Source organism: Danio rerio, chromosome 8 (genome assembly GCF_049306965.1).
Source record: "Danio rerio strain Tuebingen ecotype United States chromosome 8, GRCz12tu, whole genome shotgun sequence".
NCBI classification, from domain to species: Eukaryota; Metazoa; Chordata; class Actinopteri; order Cypriniformes; family Danionidae; genus Danio; species Danio rerio.
The window spans coordinates 43,434,182-43,455,640 of NC_133183.1; the positions used below are offsets into that span (position 1 = coordinate 43,434,182).

General features: G+C 34.5%; 2 protein-coding genes and 1 non-coding gene across 3 annotated transcripts; all 3 read left to right on the forward strand.

The window, feature by feature from the left end:
* Positions 1 to 169: 169 nt before the first annotated feature.
* On the forward strand, positions 170 to 9,164 carry pold2 (polymerase (DNA directed), delta 2, regulatory subunit). Its single transcript, NM_213303.1, is given in 11 exon segments — positions 170 to 302; positions 463 to 678; positions 780 to 901; positions 1,421 to 1,544; positions 3,018 to 3,132; positions 3,346 to 3,544; positions 4,939 to 5,019; positions 6,700 to 6,857; positions 6,933 to 7,060; positions 8,372 to 8,473; positions 8,903 to 9,164. Coding segments are annotated over 10 exon segments (1,404 nt in total). The 5' UTR covers positions 170 to 302; positions 463 to 464; the 3' UTR covers positions 9,064 to 9,164.
* Positions 9,165 to 11,215: 2,051 nt separating this feature from the next.
* Positions 11,216 to 11,334, forward strand: LOC137496395 (5S ribosomal RNA). Its single transcript, XR_011016705.1, has one exon. It is a non-coding gene; the product is annotated as a 5S ribosomal RNA (ribosomal RNA).
* Positions 11,335 to 12,516: 1,182 nt separating this feature from the next.
* pqbp1 (polyglutamine binding protein 1) lies at positions 12,517 to 19,181 on the forward strand. The gene is made up of 7 exons (NM_001002435.1): positions 12,517 to 12,597; positions 12,772 to 12,838; positions 13,604 to 13,715; positions 14,556 to 14,656; positions 17,684 to 17,929; positions 18,318 to 18,402; positions 18,820 to 19,181. The coding sequence occupies exons 2-7, from the start codon at positions 12,772 to 12,774 to the stop codon at positions 18,992 to 18,994; spliced, it is 786 nt and encodes a 261-aa protein (NP_001002435.1). The 5' UTR covers positions 12,517 to 12,597; the 3' UTR covers positions 18,995 to 19,181.
* Positions 19,182 to 21,459: the final 2,278 nt, after the last annotated feature.

Genomic DNA, 21,459 nt, shown 5'->3' on the forward strand with positions numbered 1-21,459 from the left:
AGGGGTATGACGTGAATAACACTTCTTAAATAAATACATGAATTTTAGCGTACTATCATATCAAAACTTTTAATTGATATGAAAACGCCGATCAATTTCGTCTCCGGTGGCTTTTATTATGAAAGAGTATCTTTACAGGAAGTAGCGTCACATTTTCATAAGGTCATAGGTGAAATATTTAGCGGGAGATACCAAAAAATCAACACCGAACAGGGTCGATCTGATGTTTATTTTGTCTACCTGATCATCGACTACATTTATCATATACCATAGGAAAAACAATAAGACAAATAAAACATAAGGTAAGAAAGTGACGCTATAGTATGCTGTTAACTTAGCATATAGAAGCATGCTTGCTTGATAGCTGCTTCTCAATGTATTCTATTGTATTCATAATTTATTTAAGTTACGTGTAACTGTTTAAATAACGTTACTTGTTTAATGTCCAACACTTGTCTTCAGTCATGTTCTCAGACGTGCTTGAGCCGAAGGAGACGTTATTAGCCGCTCCGGGTTCAGAGGAGCCCGTGTTTGAGCGCGCTGAGCCCGCATACAGCGGCTGCTCGGAGCGATTCCGCATCGGCGAGCGCAGCTTCAGCCGCCAGTACGCGCACATCTACGCCACCAGACTCATGCAGATGAGACAGATCCTCAACGAAAGAGCCACGCACAAGTGGGGTCAGAAACGTTCTAGAAACTTATGTAAAGTTACTGACATGCTCGTGTTTCTGTTGTATTTACTTTAATCACTATTAAACATAAGTGAATGTATGTGACAGGCACTGAGGTGCCCATCAAGAAGCTGTGTGACCTGCAGATGGGTAAAGAGTGTGTTATAGTTGGCACCATATTCAAACACATGGAGCTTCAGCCTTCTATCCTGAGGGAGATCAGCGAGGAGGTAAAACATAGGCAGATTATTTGTCTTTTATTTGTTAATTTCCCCGTATTTTAATGAATATATCAGCTAAAATTTAAGTATAATAATCTTTTACACACCCTTTAGTAGTTCCAATGCTATAAGGCAGGGGTGTCAAACTCAATTCCTGGAGGGCCGAAGCCCTGCACAGTTTAGTTCCAATCCTGCTCCAACACACTTACCTGTAGGTTTCAAACAAGCCTCAAGGACTCAGTTAGTTTGATCAGGGGTGTTTAATTAGGGTTGGAACTAAACTGTACAGAGCTGCGGCCCTTTTGGAACTGAGTTTGACACCTGTGCTGTAAGGTTATTTTTACAGACACACACAAAAAGAATGATGCTTTGAAGACTGTTAGTGACTCCTTAAAAACACTACTAACATTCTTCAAATTGTCCTTATTTTGTGTTTAGCAGGAAAAATCAATTTGAATTGGTAAGTTGACCTAATTTCTATTTGTGAGTAAATTATCTCTTTAATGTTTCTTTTTCTTTTATCTTTAGCACAATCTATTGCCGCAGCCACCTCGTGCTAAATACATCAGCCAGTCAGATGAGCTTATTTTGGAGGATGAACTGCAGAGGATCAAACTGGAGGGCAACATCGATGCACCCAAGTTTGTTACAGGTTCAATTCAATTCAATTCCGCTTTATTTGTATAGCGCTTTTACAATGTAGATTGTGTCAAAGCAGCTTCACATAAATGGTCATAGTAACTGGAACAGTGTGGTTCAGGTTTTAGTGTTTAAGTTCAGTTCAGTTTAGCTCAGTTTAGTGTGATTTAATCATTACTGAGAGTTCAAACACTGAAGAGCCAATGGTGGGATTCATGGTGGGATTCAAGAAACCTAAAAGGTTAGTTCACCCAAAAATAACATTCAGCTATTAATTACTCACTCTTATGTTGTTCCAAGCCTCTGAAACAATTTTGACAGAGACATTTTTAGTCTTTGAAACACTAATTAAGATCTTTTAGATCAGGAAGTGCCAAAACTTAGTTCTGGAGGGCCGGTGTTCTGCATAGTTTAGCTCCAACTTTCTTTAACACCTGCCTGGAAGTTTCTAGTATACATAGAAAAGAGCTTGATTAGCTAATTCTATTGTGTTCAATTGAGGTTAGAACTAAACTTGGCAGGACACCAGCCCTCCAGGAGTTTGCTCACCCCTGGATTATATGAAATCTGAGAGCTCCCTCATTCTTCATAGACATCAAGTTTTCTGACTCATTCAAAATTCAGAAAAAAATCATTCAAATCTGTTTTTGGCCTTGAATGCTTATTATTGGCTTCCATCTTTCACGTGATGAATGTAAGACTCAAACCCGATAGTAGACTCAAAAGGAACTAATATTCTACTCCACCGGCACATTGTGCATATAGACGAAAGAATGAATCACTCCCAGATAGGCTTCATCATTCTCATGTCGCACAAAAGATTTGTTCATAATAAACTAATCATTTAAGAATGACCCATCACTAATGCCTTCAGTGGTTGAATTGGAATATTGTGAAGCTACAGGAATACTTTTATGTGAACATAAAACAAAAATAAGTTTTCTTCAGAGTTTCTTCTCTTCAGTGTCAGTATATTGCTCACATTCACAAGCATTGTGTCGGCTACTCATGTAAACCCCAAATGGCCACACTGCACATGACTGTTTTTTGTTTTGTTTTTAAAGACAACATAAGCATTATGATATTCCAGAGGCATGACATGCATAAAGAGGACAGCAATCTAGTAAATGTGCATCCTATGCTGACACTGAGGAGAAGAAACTGTTTTTAAATCATTACTTTTTGTTTTATGAGCTCACAAAAGTGTTTTAGTAGCTTAATCAAATTCTGAGTAAAACATTTAAGTCTTGTGGTCTGTTTTAAAAATGTTTTAGGATATTTAAATGAGTCTGGAACTGTCTGTGGAAGATGAGAGAGCTCTCAGTTTTGACCTATACTCTATTAATTTATGTTCCAAAGATGAACAAAGGTCTTTGGAATGACATGAGGGTGAGTGATTAATAAACAAACCTTTTAAGGAAGATTCTCAAAATTTTTATTTCAATGTAGAGCAAATCAGACTTGTGATTTTGAAATCTGCTTTCAGGTAGTGTCATTGCCATCAAAGGTGCAGAACAGAATGATGGGAAATTCAATGTTGAAGACTTCTGCATGGCTGACGTTCCTCCCCAGACACCTAGACAGCCTCTCAGCTCAGACAGGTACAGTACATCCCTGACCTCAGGTGTATCTCTGCACAAAACCGATGATTTTGTACATACTTTGACGATAAAGTCACTTAAATGTGGAGATGGAGCGATATTTCTTGCACATTACTGTAATATTAAGTGTACAATTAACAACAGTGCTATGAATAATGTTAAATGTAACTAATGTTCACACCTGGTATTAAGATCATGTTGATGTTGCTGCAGGTTTGTGCTTCTCGCCTCTGGTCTGGGATTGAACGGCAGCAGAGCAGACAGCATGATGGGATTGCAGCTTCTGGTTGACATGGTAACCGGTCAGCTTGGAGATGAGGGGGAGCAGAGCGGTGCAGCATCCATCTCTAGAGTCATACTAGCTGGAAACCTGCTGAGTCGAAGCACTCAGGACAAAGACTCCACTAACAAGGTATACAAACTTTCCAGTCAGCACGTCAAACATTTTTGGTCAAATTCTGTGATATTTTGGATTTTATTTGCTCAGACAAGGCTTTAGGCCATAGCTCCAGTTAAGAAAGTTATGTTTTATACATAAATGTGCCTTAGAACAAAAATATGTCCATCTTTAGACAAAATAAAGACACTCATATATTTTAAGATTAGTTTGTGCAAAAAAAAATTTCAGTTGAAACAGCCCAGGCCTCATTTATTTTTAGTCTGGGACTTAAAATAAAACTAGGGGTAAGTGAATAAATTATGAGTTAAAGGTGCTGTACTCTTCTAAAGCATACAAATACAATAATATGTTTGCAGATATTTATGAAAAATGCCAAGTGAACATTCTTGTTTATCTGGAAAACTATGCTGAAGTCAGATTTTCTACCTTGAAAATGTGTTAGGTGTTTTTTTTAACCTACCCACTGCCAGTTTAGCCAAATATATTTCAGCACCGTGGGTTGCCTTGTCGGAAAAACAGCATATGTCATTCATTCCTTTATTCATTTAGAAAGACTCTCAAAGCATGTCCGTGACCGAAATGCGACATCCGTTGGACAGTAGCAGCTTCCAATATTAGAAGCAGATTCAGGTTATGATCTAACTAATATATATTAAACCTCTTTACCATTATTAAATGTAGATGTTGAATCACTATGTGTTGGTTTTGAGTCACTATGTGTTGGTTTTGAGTCACAAACTCACATTGTTAATATTTAACACTGAATAAAGCACCTGAGGTGTACCTGAGGTGCCGAACCTGACTTTAGGCTTGATAATCATACTCAATCCTGTTAGTGCTCAACCTGGAAACCTGCGCTTGCTTTTGTTTTGGTCCAGGAATACAACACCTGGTTTAACCACTGGGTGTCAAACTTAACTTGTAGGACATATACTGCTCCTTTAAAAGTCAAATAAAGTGCTTTGTAATGTGCATTTGTATTTGAAATTCGAAAAAATCTCAACTGAAACATGAATACAGGGCAGGACATAGGGTAGCTCCTCCCCTTTATAAAAACAGCCAATAGCATTTTGCTTTATCACAGCTCTGCCAGTGAAGGGTTGAGATCAAGCTCATCAAATAAAGGGCAATTGAGAAGCGCCTTGAAAGGGGCGGGATATGTCATATACCAGAAAGTATTTGATTGGTCAGAAGATTTTATTAGAAACTAAAGTATTAGGTGATGTCAAAAAAATCATTGATCCATTAAGGTGAAATTGACAAACTGCAAGCTTTGGATGTTCATATCTCCTAAATGTGAATTTTGTTAATGTTTTTGCACACAACCAGCAAATAGATGTCCTTAAATCAAACCTACTGATACTAACATCTAAAATAACCTCGTTTAACCTTTGTTCTATTTTAAGGCAAAGTACTTGACTAAGAAGACTCAGGCTGGGAGTGTGGAGGCCATCAGACTGCTGGATGAGCTTCTTATGCAGCTTGTGGTGAGTTTTACTGCCTTGTTTAAACCAGTGTTTTTCAACCACGTTTATTGAGGACCACCAGCTCTGCACACGTGTCATGTCTCCCTAACCAAACGCACCTGATTCTGATCTAACAAATCCAACAGTTGCAGCATTTGCTACTACATTTAGTTTCCCTTTTGTTTTTTGAGGTTATAATCTGTTTGAGGTTTTAAACCAAGTTTATATAAATAATTTAAAAGTAATGTTAATGTTTTTAGAAAGTTATTACAAAAATGAATTGCAGTATTCGACACCAACTATACATAAATAATGCTGAAGTTTTGAAAAATTTTTCAACAGAATGTTTTACATGAGGGGCAACATGGTGGCTCAGTGGTTAGCACAGTCGCCTTACAGCAAGAAGGTCGCTGGTTTGAGTCCTGGCAGGGTTCATTTGGCTTTTTAGTGTGGTGCATGTTCTTTCCGTGTTTGCGTAGGTTTACTCCGGGTGCTCCGCTTTCCCCCACAGTCCAAAGACATGCGGTATAGGTGAACTGTATAAAATAAAAAAGTGGCTATAGTACGTGTGTGAGTATGGGTGTTTCCCAGTACTGGGTTACAGCTGGAAGGGCATGCACTGTGTAAAACATGTTGGATAATTGGCAACCTTGGTGAATAAAGGGACCAAGCTGAAGAAAAATGAATAAATGAATGTTTTATGTTGACAAAAATCTATAAGATTTAATTTGTTGTATATAAATATATTACTACTCCTGATATATCTTTGTCTTTGTAAAGTAATTTTTTTATGTTTACGTTTGTCTGTAGATAGATATGTGAAACTATCTACTTCATTTTAACAGTAAATGATTTGACAAATTAATAATCATTTTTAATTATATGCAAAGAGCATATATGTCCGCCTGCTCATTCAGGGTGTCCGCAGGGTCTTAAAGAGTATTGAAAGTTGATAAATCAATTCTGAGAAAATGAGGGCCCTTAAAAGGTATTAAAAAGTCTTAATCACGTTTTTAAGAGGTCTTAAATTTTGTGTGTAGCGTTGTCCAAAGTGTTTGACTCCAAAAATATCACAAACATATTTATTTTCCTCCTAATATTAAAAATGGCGTGCTCGATCCACATGATTGGTTCAGGCCAGTGCACGTCCACGCGATTTCACGTATGTTGCAACAAACGTGGAAAGGTGATGTGATGCTCTCCACATGTAGCGAAAAAGACAGCAAAATGTAAGGTTGCGTACTCCTGAATGGAGAAAGACCAGTTTAAACAGTGGCTGAAGCCTGTCGCTGACAACAACCTCGTAATTTATTCTTTCAAGATTTGTTTCTTCCGAGCTTATCTGAGTTCTGTTGCATGGTTGTGCTCCAATCATTTTCTTAACTACAACTGTTTATTAACAACTGTTTATTAAGTTAAAGATTTGAAACTGATTAGAACTTAAAGTAGCGATGAGGTCTTAAAATACTCTGAGAAGGTCTTTAAAAACTTATTTAAATTACCTTTAGGATTCCTGCATATACCCTGTAATATACACAGTGAAACTAATAAGACTACTGTTTCAGGCCATCAGTCTTAATAAATTTAATATATTAAGGACATCAAGCGTATAATATATCAGTTATTAATAAAAAGCACAATGAAATAGGTTTTACATTATCTCTCCAAGTCTGTCTGATCTCTCTGGTTTATTCTCTACAGGCCTCTGTGTCTGTAGATGTTATGCCTGGACAGTATGACCCAACGAACTACACCCTCCCCCAGCAGCCCCTGCACCGCTGCATGTTTCCACTCTCTATTCCTTTCCCCACCTTACAGCTGGTCAGCAACCCCTACCAAGCCATTGTAGATGGTGTTCGGTGAGTTTCTCACCTCATGTTTATCCTCCCGAGTTAGATCCACAGCACCTAATAGTGAATGCTTTGTGTTTTCAGGTTTTTGGGCACTGCAGGACAGAATGTGAGTGATATGGTGAAGTACAGCAGTGTGGACGATCATCTGGAAATTTTAGAAAGCACTCTGAGACTGCGCCATCTGGCTCCTACTGCTCCTGATACACTAGGTCTGGAACATCTCCTCTCTCTGATTAATTAAAGACTGTACAGTCAGTGGAGGTCACAATTAGAGAACACTTGACTTGTATATACACTACCTGACAAAAGTCTTGTCATCGATCTTAGTTGTAAGAGCAACAAATTATAACTTGATCTAGTTGATCATTTGGAAAAGCGGCAGAAGGTGGATTTTTCTGATGAATCATCTGTTAAACTGCATCCCAATCATCAGTGATCACAAATACTCCAGAAGACCTTTTGGAACCCGCATGTACCCAAGGTTCTCACATAAATCAGTCAAGTTTGGTGAAGGAAAAATCATGGTTTGGGGATACATTCAGTATGGGGTGTGCGAGAGATCTGCAGAGTAGATGGCAACATCAACAGCCTGAGGTATGAAGACATTTGTGCTGCCCATTACATTACAAACCACAGGAGAGGGCAAATTCTTTAGCAGGATAGCGCTCCTTCTTAAACCTCAGCCTCCAAATCAAAGTTCCTGAAAGCAAAGAAGGTCAAGGTGTTCCAGGATTGGCCAGCCCAGTTACCAGAAATGAACATTATTGGGCATGTCTGGGGTAAGATAGAGGAGGCTATGAAGATTAATCCAAAGAATCTTGATGAACTCTGGGAGTCCTGCATAAACACTTTCTTTGCCATTCCAGATGAATTTATTAAGTTATTTGAGTATAAATATATTTTGTTTTGGTAAAATAAGAATAATCTAGAGGCTTTTGCCTTTCATATAAGCAATTTTTAATACCAAATGATCAACTAGAAGTCAAGTTATTATAGTTAAGTTATTATTTGTTGTTTCTAAAACTTGGATAGGCAACAAGACTTTTGTCAGGTAGTGTGTTACTCAAGAAATATGCTTAAACTTTATTTCTGTTTTCGTAACTTCAAGTAGTCCTAAGCTTTGACTGTGAAATTTTGGAAATTGTAGGTTCTTCTCTGATTTTGATTTACACTTTAGTTTGATTGTAGTTTTGAGATAAAATAAATGATCATTAAAAAGATCTAATATGACCCAAAAATACCCAGATTCATGCTAAACTTCTTTTCACTCTACATTTCTGATATGGAGCCTTATAGAGAACATGGTGATGGTGAAAATATAACATTGAGATCAATTATATAATCATGTTATGCGTCCCTGTAAATGCAATTTTTACTTCCACTAGTTTAAGTGAAACTAATTTTACTTTCACTACTTTTACTTTTAGTAAAATAAATGTACTAAATGTACTTTTTCCCTGTTGTGTATATTCCACCATGAATATGCTTAATTACTCTGACCTGCTCTTTTGACTGTACAGGTTGTTACCCATTCTATCAGAAAGATCCCTTTATTCTGGAAGAGTGCCCTCATGTGTACTTTAGCGGAAATGCACCATCATACCAAAGTAAACGAGTCACTGGTGAGTAAAGACTGTTTAATAAAGTTGTGGTCACGCTGCACTTTTCTCCCCATAGACTTCCATTTGTACGCATGCGAATGCAGCAGACTCTAAATATAAGCTTGTGTGTTAAGTTTCACAGTTCGCTGCTTTGGAAAGTTCAAGCTTGGTGAACTGTGACCTGCGAAATCACTTTATCCGATTGTGTGAGACTAGTCGAAGATCAAAACATGACCTCTCTGGACAGAAATTTAAAATATGGACCATTCGCTAGCTTTTTTTTAATGTCTAATCATCCTTTTTAATCCCGCCACTTTTCGCAGTGCTGTACGACAGAATTTCGCATTGACAAACTCTAGTGTGACCGCAGCATAACATTAAAAACAGCACCATGTAACAGCATGGGCCAGCATTCCTGATAGCTTTTTGTATGTCAACTTTTCTTCTCAGGTCCTGAAGGACAAGACGTTCTCCTGGTAGCAATCCCAGAATTCAGCAGCACACAGACAGCTTGTCTTGTGAACCTGCGCACTCTGGAGTGTGAGCCGATCTCCTTTTCCTCTTTTTCCACTGAGGATGATGAGGACAGTGAGATGAACATCAGCCATTAAACACTCAATTAATGACACTTGTCTGTATAGTACTGTATTTCCTCCAACATAGACTTGCTCTTGTGCTGTTTTTGTTAATAAAGCTCTTTTTGTATGAAAAACACCTTTCTTTGTTAGTGAAGTTCCCATTTTACTTCTGACCTTGTGTTAATATGGAAAAATACAGTCAAAACTAAAATAACTTTTTTTTACCTTCAACACTTTTCACATCATCAGTTTGGTTCTGGTAAACAGAAGTTCAACAGAAGAAAGAAATTCAAAACTGTTTGGAACCACCTGAAAATTAATTTAAAAACTGAATAATAAAAAGTTGAAGTCAGAATTATTAGCCCCCCTTTGAATTTTTATTTATTTTTATTTTTCTCAAATGATGTTTAACAGAGCAAGGAGTTTTTCCACAGTATATCTGATAATATTTTTTCTTCTGGAGAAAGTCTTATTTGTTTAATTTCGGCTAGAATAAAAGCAGTTTTTAATTTTTTAAACACCATTTTAGGGAGAAAATTATTAGCCCTTTAAGCCATTTTTTTCCCGATAGTCTATAGAACAAACCATCGTTATACAATAACTTGCCCAATTATCCTAACCTGCCTAGTTAACCTAATTAACCTAGTTAAGCCTTTAAATGTCACTTTAAGCTGTGTAAAAGTGTCTTGAAAAATATTTAGTCAAATATTATTTACTGTCATCATGGCAAAGATAAAATAAATCAGTTATTAGAAATAAGTTATTAAAACTATTATGTTTAGAAATGTGCTGTAACAATGTTCTTTCCGTTAAACAGAAATTGGGGGAAAATAAACAGAGAGGGGGCTAAAAGCTCAAGGGGGGCTAATAATTCTGACTTCAATTATATTAAGTGTTTTTTTCCCAGGTAATAAAGTAATCTGCGTCAGATAGGCTCATGTTCTTTTATTTTATTTTTAAAACTAGAAACACATTCAAGAACACCAGTTGCTATTGGAAAGTGATTGATAACTGCTGTTAACAAGCACAATCGGTGAAGAAACGCATAAATTTTTGTCCATCTTGATCTATTGTTTATCATAAAATATATATTATTTAAGGAGCAAAAAAGTCAAAGATAAAGTTTTTTCTTTCTGCTGTAATGACAATCCCTTAATAAGGAATATACAGTGTGACATGATTATATGAACTTTATAGCTGCATTAAGTATTATGCTTATTTGTGGATCAATGTACATCCTAACTAGAATATTGTTTGCTTTTTACTGAAACGCACATTGCTGTTTTTTAATTCTTTACACAATATTATACTCGTATTCATGTTTTAGGGAATGTTAAAGGAATCGTACAACATTTTGCACCATTTAGAAATATATTAATGCTGGTTTTGTTTAAGTAAGATAATTATATTGACAGCTTATAATATTTTGAATAATATAAACTATAATTATATGATACAATTATAAAGCCTACTAATGTTTATGCGATGACGATGATTTCATTTTAATATATCAAATCATACAATATATGCAATATAATAATGACAGTCTAGTGTATACTGTTTCTTTTTATGTATTTAATTAATAAAAGACATGTGACCTTGAATGATTATTAAGGAATGTTTAGTTTTGTTACATTTCAGTAAACGCAACGTAGTTTGAAATAATAATACTTGAAGATACATATTATTATAATAGTCAAAGTGTAGTTAAAAGTAATACGTTAAACGCACATTAAAATAACCAACAATATGAAATAATAATATGTAAAAGGACTTACAACTGTAGACTGTTTTAACTAAAAAATAAGAATTATAAATACAAGTTCCGTAACGTTTTTTTATTTTATTCCTTTTTGAGTTCAGAAAAATGTACAAACAAAATAGGCCCTACATGCATAAATATAGGAATGAAGAATTGCCGTTACAACAATAACTTAGACAAATTATCATGCAGGGTTTCACAGAGAGTCTGTTCATATAAGAATAACTCGAATTCAACGGAATACTAAAATGTTTATAAATTACAATTGCCCTGTTAAATGCAAAATAAATAAATAAATATTTTACAAAGAGCAACAAAAATGAAGAAATGTTAATGTAGGCCTTTCACTCAATGTAGGAATAGAGTTGAGCTTATTCGCAGAAAAGTCATCCTTTAAATAGGCTGCTCTTGTCAGCAGTATTCGCTTACGGCCATACCACCCTGAACACGCCCGATCTCGTCTGATCTCGGAAGCTAAGCAGGGTCGGGCTTGGTTAGTACTTGGATGGGAGACCGCCTGGGAATACCAGGTGCTGTAAGCTTTTGCTTTTGTCAGCTAATACACTTCCCAATGTCTCCGTTTTAGTGCTTGTATATTTAATACAATTTGACTGCTTTGTTACCTACATTTAGTTTTCTTCGTGGTAGCTTACTGCTTTCAGAGCGGCAAAGGGACAGCTCAGCTGCGCCATTCTGTCTTTCTCCTCCAGAGGGCGACTGAGAAGCTTTTCAATTCAATAGTTGCTTTATTGGCATGACAAATGTTACAAATGTTTTGCCAAAGCATTTATAAAGTTTACATTACAGATAAGAAAAACATACATATATAATAAAGACACAGTAAATATATTAGTATATATATATATATATATATATATATATATATATATATATATATATATATATATATATATATATACACATATATATATATATACATATATATATATATATATATATATATATATATATATATATATATATATATATATATATATATATATATATATATATATATATACACACACACACACACACACACACACATAACAAAAATATAAATAATATATCATATTATTGAATATATCATATATTATTATTTACTTCTCTCTCTCAATTCAATTCAATAATTACTTTATTGGCATGGCAAATGTTACAGATGCATTGCCAAAGCAGTTCTAAAGTTTAAATATAACGTAACATACATATAAACACAGTGCATAGTAGTAGTAAAAATATGATATTTATATATAGTAATTAAATAAAACCATATGTTATTCAATATATCATAACATTATTCAATATATCGCATTAACATTCAATAGATCATGTTATTTTCAACATATCATATTATTCATAAAAATCAACACAAAAATAATTGATCAGAATAAACTGTACATTTAACAGTAATAAAAAACAATAGTAATCAGTATCTTTCTCTCTCTACTCTTGTAAAATAAGTATTGCCAGATATTGCAAGGTAATATTACAGTTATTTTACCTCACGTGTATGGTCTTCTAATATGCCTTCTTGGTTACATGCATAAGTTAGATGTAGATTAAATATTGAATATTTTTAAGTCCTGTATTTTGTCTGTTTTATTTCACAAAAAATATACAATGTATGGCAATAATAATAGGTTTTGACATCAAAAGTGAAAGAAAGGAGAATCATTTCGAAGCGTTTTGTTCGTAGTAATCCTAGGAGACGTCACGGCAACGTCATCATTACGCGCCCAGTTCGCTGCTTTGCCTCTTTTCAATGAAACTGTGGTCAAATAACTAAATATTTGGACATCGGAAAGGTAAATAATGCTACATTCGTCATTTATTTCATAATACAATTGCACACAGAATAATATGTATATTACATGCATATAAAACATGCACCCTGTGAGCAGTTTTTACATTGTGGCTAGTTCGAGTTTCTCGTGGCTCGTCAACACTGATCACTGAGATGTTTTGCTTTTCTTTTTTAGATGCCTTTGCCTCCTGCTTTACTTGCACGACTCGCTAAAAGAGGGATCGTGAAACAGTCCGACCACGGTAACATAACTATGCTTGTTTAAAGAGACAGTTTACCCAAAAATGATAACTCTGTCATCATTTACTCACTCTTTACTTGTTTCAAACATTTATGAGTTTCTTTCTTCTGTTGAACTCAAAAGAATATATTTCGAAGAATGCTGAAACTAGTAACCATTGACTTCAATAGTAGGAAAAGCAAATACTTTGGAAGTCAGTGGTTACTGGTTTTCATTTTTCTTAAAATATAGTTATGACTGATACTGAAAACCAATGACTTTCATAGTATTTGTCAAGTCAATTGAGGTAATGTTGATTTTATATTCGCACATTCTTTCAGTGACAACTTGTGACACATTCTCTATATTGTTTACCACACTATTTTGTGTATTCGGTCTGAAATCGCATGCAAGTATAGCACTATTTGTAACAATGTTTTACTTTTGATAGTCATTGGCTGCTAGTATGATTTCACCATTTAAAATTTACAAAGAATATATTTCTAAAATTACGTTATTATGGAGAAAGTCTGAATGTGCAAATTTAAAACCAACTTTAACCCAATTGGAAGTCAGTGGTTAAAGGTTTGCATAATTTTTTGAAATATGTTCTTTTGTGTTTAACATAAGGAAAAAACTCATCATGGTTTGAAACAAGTTAAGGGGGAGTAAATGATGACAGAATATTTTTGGTGAACTATCACTTTTAGTCAATAGGCAATTAATAAAGTGTAATTTGGTGATTCCACTCTCTAATATACTGCATTTTATAATTTTTTATCTTCAGAAGCAGAGGAGGAGATTATTGCTGAAGACTATGATGATAACAACGTGGATTATGAAGCTACACGGATTGAAAGTTTACCATCGAATTGGTACAAAGTTTTTGATTCAGCCTGGTAAGCATTTCATGTTTCAACCTTTATTTTATTTTCCAGTTTTATGAGCTGAGTTTTGCTGAATAATATAAATTTTCCTAATGCTACATTGCAAACCTTTAATAAGATAAAAAGCAGTGCATATATTTAGGTCTAATCTATAAATATTGCTGTAGTAATGGGCTCTTAGATGACTCTAAAAATATCAGTGGTAAAATATTTTTTGGTAAAAAATACAGCATTATAGATGTGACAAAGCTAAGAAGGTCTGAATGCACAGAATATTTGTTAATATTTGTCTTAATCAATAAAACTTCCTGATTCTGAAATTTGAAAATATAACTGAATGAAAGAAAATCGTTTGAAGGATTTTATGATTACCACAAAATTAATTGTCATTGCATGGAATAAATGTATAAAATATAATGTAAATCATAAGTACATATTAATTACAAAGCTGTGATGAATGGGTTTATTACCCTGAATGACATTCTAAAAATATTTCACCCTTATTTTGACATGCTTTTTAAATGTTATTTTAAAGTAGACAAATGTATTAGCTTTCATAGTATGCTATATATATATATATATATATATATATATATATATATATATATATATATATATATATATATATATATATATACACATATACAACTTGTAAATGTAATTTGATACAGGCACTAAAATGAAATGACTTTGAATAACTACCATATCCATGTTAATCCTACATGCTAATCCTAAAATCCTACAAAAAACATAGTCATATCATGATAAATGCCCCAAATTTCAGATTGAAGCTCATTACATATAAATAATTCTTTACATGAAATAAGCCTTATATGTAATTTTTGTCCTCAGTGGGCTTCCTTACTACTGGAATGTAGAGACAGATTTGGTGTCCTGGTTGTCCCCTAATGACCCTGCAGCTGTCATCACCAAAGCTGCCAAGAAACCGAAAGGTAAGACACAAGGCATGGAACAGTATGTAACATAGATACTCTCATTACATCTCAATTTGCATACCTCAAACAAAAAATGAGTATGTTCAAAATTGTAGTGTGTTTAAATGAGTAGGCTATTCCAAAGTTGTCTAGAAGGGCTATTATTTTCTGTAGAACTGCAACCACTGATAAAAAGCGTTAAAAACTATAAACATGGTGGATGCACAAGACCAACATTTAAGTGGGGGAGACTTAGGTAATGGGGTTTAAATGGGTTGCTGCTTGAAGGGATACATCTGCAGCTGGAAGTTAACAAGAATTATTTATATTATTAAATGACCCATTAATTGTATGTTGTTATTGTCTACCCAACCCTAAACCTAACTCTCACCATAATGTAAAAACTGTCATTGTAATGAGAATTATTTATGTGATTTGTTTAATTACTCATTAAATTGTGTTTTATTAAAGTCTACCCCAACCCTAAACCTACCCTTCGCAGTAATGTAAGAGTATAAATTATTGTTGTAGTGTCACAAAGATGATGCTATATTTATGTGAATATATGCAGCTGCATCCCTTCTAGACTTTACCGTTCAAATCAGTTTAAAAAAAAAGTTTAGTTTTATACTTGTTTTATTTCATCTGCATCAGCATTGTGAACTTTTATAAAGTTTTATTTGGTCATGACGTTTTGTATCCATAATTATGTAAACATAAAAACCTTCAAGACCAATAAATGGCATATTAATGTGCTAATTCATCTTCAGTGCAGTAAAAAATTGTAATATTTTAATATTCAATTATGAAAGAATTGCAAAGGATGTGACAAGCAATGTTGGGGGTAACGCATAACAAGTAACGCAAGTTATGTAATATTATTACTTTACTAAGAAATTTACAAAGTAACGTATTACTTTTTTTAAATTAAGTAATAATATTTGAGTTACTTTTTTTAAAAATGTAGTGCAAGTTACTTTTTAGTTTAGGTAATTCGCTTTTAAAAACAAATTGATGCATTAAAATGAACATTGTCATGTTGACTCCAGCGCACAATGAGAGAATGCAGGAACAGACAGAAAGGAAGATTGCTGAGCCTTTCATATCTGCAATTTAAATGTGCTCAATAATTTAAACACATGGAAGAAAAGGAAAAGAGGATTATCTGAATGGACAGTGATTTTACTGTTTCATTCATTCATTTTCTTTTCGGCTTCATTCATTCATTCATTTTCTTGTCAGCTTAGTCCCTTTATTAATCTGTGGTCGCCACAGCGGAATGAAACGCCAACTTATCCAGCTTAAGTTTTACGCAGCGGATGCCCTTCCAGCTGCAACCCATCCCTGGGAAACATCCAAACACACTCATACACTATGTACAATTTACCTTACCCAATTCATCTGTACCGCATTTCTTTGGACTCGTGCGGGAAACCGGAGAACCCGGAGGAAACCCACGCAAACATGGGGAGAACATGCAAATTCTACACAGAAACGCCAACTGACCCAGCCGAGGCCTGAACCAGCGACCTTCTTGCTGTGAGGCGACAGCATTACCTACTGCGCCACTGCGTCACCAACAATTTTACAATTTAATAAGGCAAAAAGTACAAAATTAGTAAACACGTTGCTTTAAACTTTTATTAATCTATATATACGGCATGTAGAGTTCTGGGGTCAGGAAGTTCTTTGAAGATAACATAATCCTACATAAATGTTTTATGTGTTTTTTAAAGGTAAATGAAGGTGATACAGTGTGTTTTTAATTTCAGAGCTCCTCTATTTAAATAAAAAAGAAGACAAGAAACCCTGCAAGTTTTAAAAGAGAAGCCTCAGCCAGGTCATCTGAAAAGGGGCGAGATTAAACAAGATGATTAGCCATTTGAAAAAAGCAAGCGATTGATCCATATTTTAAATTTTTGTACAGAGTGGTCATGTTTTGATCTTTGATTAGTCTCACACAATCACGTGATGCAATTTTGCAGGTCAGAGTTCACCAAGCTTAAACTTTCCAATGCAGCGAACTGCGAAACTTGTTGCACGAGCTTGCGTCTCCGATCTGATGCATTCACGTGCGCATGAATGGAAGTCTATGGGGAGAAAAGTCTATTGTGACCGCAGCTTAAGGCTGTGACTGAAGTCAGTTGTAGTTTTGTGTTTCTCTTCAGTGATTCTGCTTGTTAACAGCAGGTGTTCATCATTAATGCTCAATCAAAACTTACTTAATCACTTAAATGTCTTATTAACTTCAACCTAAATGGAGTAAGTTCACAGTGCTCATAATGAATTGTTTTGAAACCTAAATGTTTTGATGTTTTCAGTTTCCTCAAATGGTTTAAGTTGCCTTAACCTATTGGGTTGTGGGTTGTACAGTAGTATTGTCATAAGTATCAAATTTGGTATCAATGGGCACTGAAATTTTGAAAAGGTTCCATTTCCTGCTAACATTTGCGCGATGTTGAGCTTGTTCTTAAACACAGCTCATTGGCCATTATGCTCAACAGAAATGACTGTGACTAGCCATAAAGGTTATCAGTTCAAAACTCTTCACCACTGTTTAGAGTACAAACACAGGTATAGGATCATTATAAAGCATTTCAAAGCCATATAGATCAGTCAATCCATCAATCAATAGATTGCTTGTATGTCAGCTCAAAGACAGATTCGCTTGGTGATAAGTGGTAAACTGATGACATTTACGGTCAATCGCAGTCATTTCTGTTGATCATGTGAGCACAATGGCCAGTCAGTGGTGTTTAGGAATGTGCTCAAATGTTAGTGGGAAATTTTTTAAATTTCATTTCCATTTGGTACCAAACTCAATACATTAGACTACACTACACAACACTTAATTATTTCTCTTAATTTATTGGGTTTTATTGCCGTCTAATGGTTTTTGTGGACTCCAATGGAATAAGTTCACAGTACTCATTAGGTTTCGTTTTTGAACTTTAATGGTTTCCTCAAATGTTTTTAGGAAATAAATTATTTTAGGATGTACTTTAAGTTTGCAAATTGGTCTGCAACATTTGTGTTTTATTTCAGGAGAGACTGGACATGAGAAAGGAGACGGTCACTATGAGAAGACAGAGAGAGACCGGGATCGGGACCGAGAGAGGGACCGAGATCGAGAGCGGGATAGGGAGCGGGATCGAGACAGAGACAGGGATGATGGACGGGACAGGGATAGAGATAGAGATCGAGACAGAGATCGAGAGCGGGACAGAGACAGAGATCGTGACAGACGGATGAGGAGAGAGGACAGCGCACCATACAGCAAATCAAAGAGAGGTACTTTACATTCTGTCAGCTTGAACATTTTAGTCACAATTTTGTTTTGGTAAGCTTTTTTTTAATAAGATTTATTCATCAGAATTTTCTGACAGGTAACGCAAAAGTAAAAGAAAAAATAACTGTACAAATAGGAAAAATTTAAGTATAAAGCAGTTCAAAACTGATTAAAAAATAAAGCATATTGTGCAACAAACCATATGTGATGTGCAGAAACAATATATAATGTGCATTCATTTTACAAATTAAACATATAAACCACTCAGTACCAAAAGTTGAGGCTGGCAGCATGATGTATTTCAGTAATAAAAGAATAAAAATTAAAAATGTAAAAGTTAGAGAAAAGGGATGTTTTGGTAAGCTTGAATTAACGCAGACTTATTTGTAGGAGGATCAGGAGGAGGAGGAAGTCGGAAACAGCAGCAGGAGGAAATGGATCCCATGGATCCCAGCGCCTATTCGGATGCTCCAAGGTAATAACCTGCTGGTTTACATTAAATATTAATTGACTTTTCTTAATGAGACTGTATTATTTTTTGTGCATTTTGTTGAAAGTATATTTATTATTAATAGTAGTGAGTGTTTTTTTATGTAGGGAATTTTATTGCTGCCTATTAAGTACATTATTTTTGAAACTGGTTAAAAGACAGATCATATGTGACATATCACTCCACGTTATACACTACATTACATTTTATGACTAGATTTCATGACTTGGTATACAACAAACTAAAATGTAGTGCACTCAAAGCATTTACTTGACTTCTGAAATTAACTTGTTTCTAGTTTAAAGAATATGTTCGTGATCCATGTGTGCGTGTGTGTGTGTGTGTGTGTGTGTTTGTTTGTTTGTTTGTTTGTTTGTTTGTTTGTTTGTTTATTTATTTTAGGGGCTCATGGTCCACTGGTCTCCCCAAACGCAATGAGGCAAAGACCGGAGCCGACACCACAGCAGCGGGACCCCTGTTCCAGCAGAGGCCGTACCCCAGTCCTGGAGCTGTGCTGAGGGCAAACGCAGAGAACACAAGGCGACTAGAGGAAGAGGATGATGACGATGACGACTGAGCAGGAATAGTGTCTGTAAAGCTTTTATGAGTTTGAGTAAATGTCTTTGCTTACATTTTGGGACATACAGTAGTTTCATTTGTAAATACGCCACGTGTTGTATGTCATACCTTTTTTAAACATTCGCCATTTTACTTGAGATAGTGAGGTTGTTTCCTGCTAAATAAACATTCTGTTTAAAAGTGCATTCAGTTCTTTTGTGCCCATTTTAAATGTGTTATAGTTGGTAGTAGATGTTTGACACACTTGAAATGAACAATGTAATCACGTAATCACCTTTTTTTCTTTAAAAAGTTGGGTTTACTGTTTTGAATTGACGTGATCCCAAATAAATCTTGACACATCTGTCAGTACACTAATGGCAGTTTTATGATGAAAAATAATGTTACTTGGATCATTTTAGAGCTTTAGAGACTCCCCTTCAGTGGATTGTCAACACTCATCTGAACAAATACTATAGTAATATAGTACTTTTTAAACCATAAAGTGTGTTGCACTGTGTATATTATAATTTTATAACTCTTTGATAGTGTATTACGGTAAACTGTGGTGGTATTGTAGTATAATTTAGTTAAATACAGTGCATTAGGAAAGTATTCATAGCGCTTTATTTCACATTTGTTTAAGTTACAGCCATATTCCAAAATGGATTCAATTAATTTATTTTCTTAATTCTACACACAATACCCACAATACAAGACAATGTGAAAAAAGATTTTTTGAAATTGTTGCAATTTTATTAAAAATTAAAAATTAAAAACCTGAAAAATCACATGTACAAAAGAATTCATGGCACATGGTGCATTCGGTTTCCACTGATCATTCTTGAGATGTTTTAGAAGCTTACCTGTGGTAAATTCAGTTGATTGGTCTTGATTTGAAAAGGCATACACCTGTCTATATAAGGTGCCAGGGTTGACAGTGTATGTCAAAGCACAAATCAAGCATGAAGACAAAAGAATTGCCTTTAGACCTCCGAGACAGGATTGTGTCAAGGCACAAGGCTGGGCAAGGTTACAGAAAGGCATCTAAAAGACTCTCAGACCATAGGAAAAAAAAAATCTGTGGTCTGATGAGACTAAAATTAAACTCTTTAGAGTGAATGCCAGGCATTACATTTGGAGAAAACAGGAAGACTAGTCAGGATAGAGGGAAAGATGAATGCAGCAATGTACAGAGACATCCTGAAGGAAAACCTGCTTCAGCGCATAATACACTCTAATATTTACTATAAATTATTATAGTATTTTTTGTATGGGCAGTGACAATTTGACATTTTGTTAAAAACTTTGTATCAGATACATAATGCCCAAACCAGCCCATAATGCCAGATTCTGTGAGAGAATGTAGTTTCTCTGGATTCTGGAGTCATGCCAAAATTGTTAACCAGTACTCAGACCTGAACTGAGTTTCCTCATTATTTTTAATCAATAAATGGGTTGAAATGATACAGAAGAGTAACAGCAAAAGATGAAGTAATGGTGATAAAGAATTATCTGGATTGGGTATAGTTCAAAACAATAACAATAATAATAATACCATGGCAGTACCAACTGAAATCTTACTGATCCACAACATTACCAAGTACCATTGAAAACTTTAAAATAGAGATATTCTCTTATCGTTGAATCCACACATTTATATGATTATAACAAGGGAAATAATAAAGTAATAATAATAATAAATAAAAAGAAATAATAAAAGTATAATGATAAAAATGTAATAATAAAATATAAAAACCAAAAAAAAGCTTAATCAAATGATCAAATAATAATTCTATGAATAATCAATAATTATAAATGCTTATATCATCAAATTAATTTAATTGTATAAATTAAGAATATACAATAATAAAAATACAAGAACAATTGTTTCCTTAAAGCGACAGACAAAGCAGAAAATACAACATTAATAGCAGTATGGCAAAGACAGAAGAGTAGGGATGTGCACTGTGTTGCTGTTTACACCCAATGTCGAAAGAGGGCAGTGCAGCCTGTGTGTTTTCCCTCTGTTAAGCACGTGGCAGCTAAAATTAAAACGTTAAGAAAAACGTTTCAGGTTTATCAAAAGTCTGGATCTTTTGTATCATATTTGACACGTTAACTTGATCTTAAGTTAATAAACGTTAAGTTCAATAATGAAATCGGTGTAGTTTTAAATGTGGGAGTCACACGATATCACATGCTTATGAAAAAACCTGATAAACTCAAGTTTCTCCAGTTAATCTAATGTTTATTTCCAAATATTACATTAAAACTGTTATAAAATATGAAAGTAGTTTAATGTTACCATTACAATAAATGAATCATTTAAGATTGCCTTGCCAAAAACACAGTACAAAGAGCTGAAAGTAGACACTTAAGAATTATACCAAAGACAATTTAATGCTGAAATAAAATAATTAAAAGAAACCTATTACAGAAGTTCAAAGTAATGAAAAATATATACAAAAAGTATATCCTGAT

What these genes read in the sequence shown, in the direction of transcription:
- pqbp1 (NM_001002435.1), top strand. Translation starts at nt 12,772, where the DNA reads ATGCCTTTGCCTCCTGCTTTACTTGCACGACTCGCTAAAAGAGGGATC. An exon ending in AGCTGCCAAGAAACCGAAAG is followed by an intron (nt 14,657 to 17,683) that starts GTAAGACACAAG and finishes GTTTTATTTCAG; the next exon opens with GAGAGACTGGACATGAGAAA. An exon ending in ATACAGCAAATCAAAGAGAG is followed by an intron (nt 17,930 to 18,317) that starts GTACTTTACATT and finishes ACTTATTTGTAG; the next exon opens with GAGGATCAGGAGGAGGAGGA.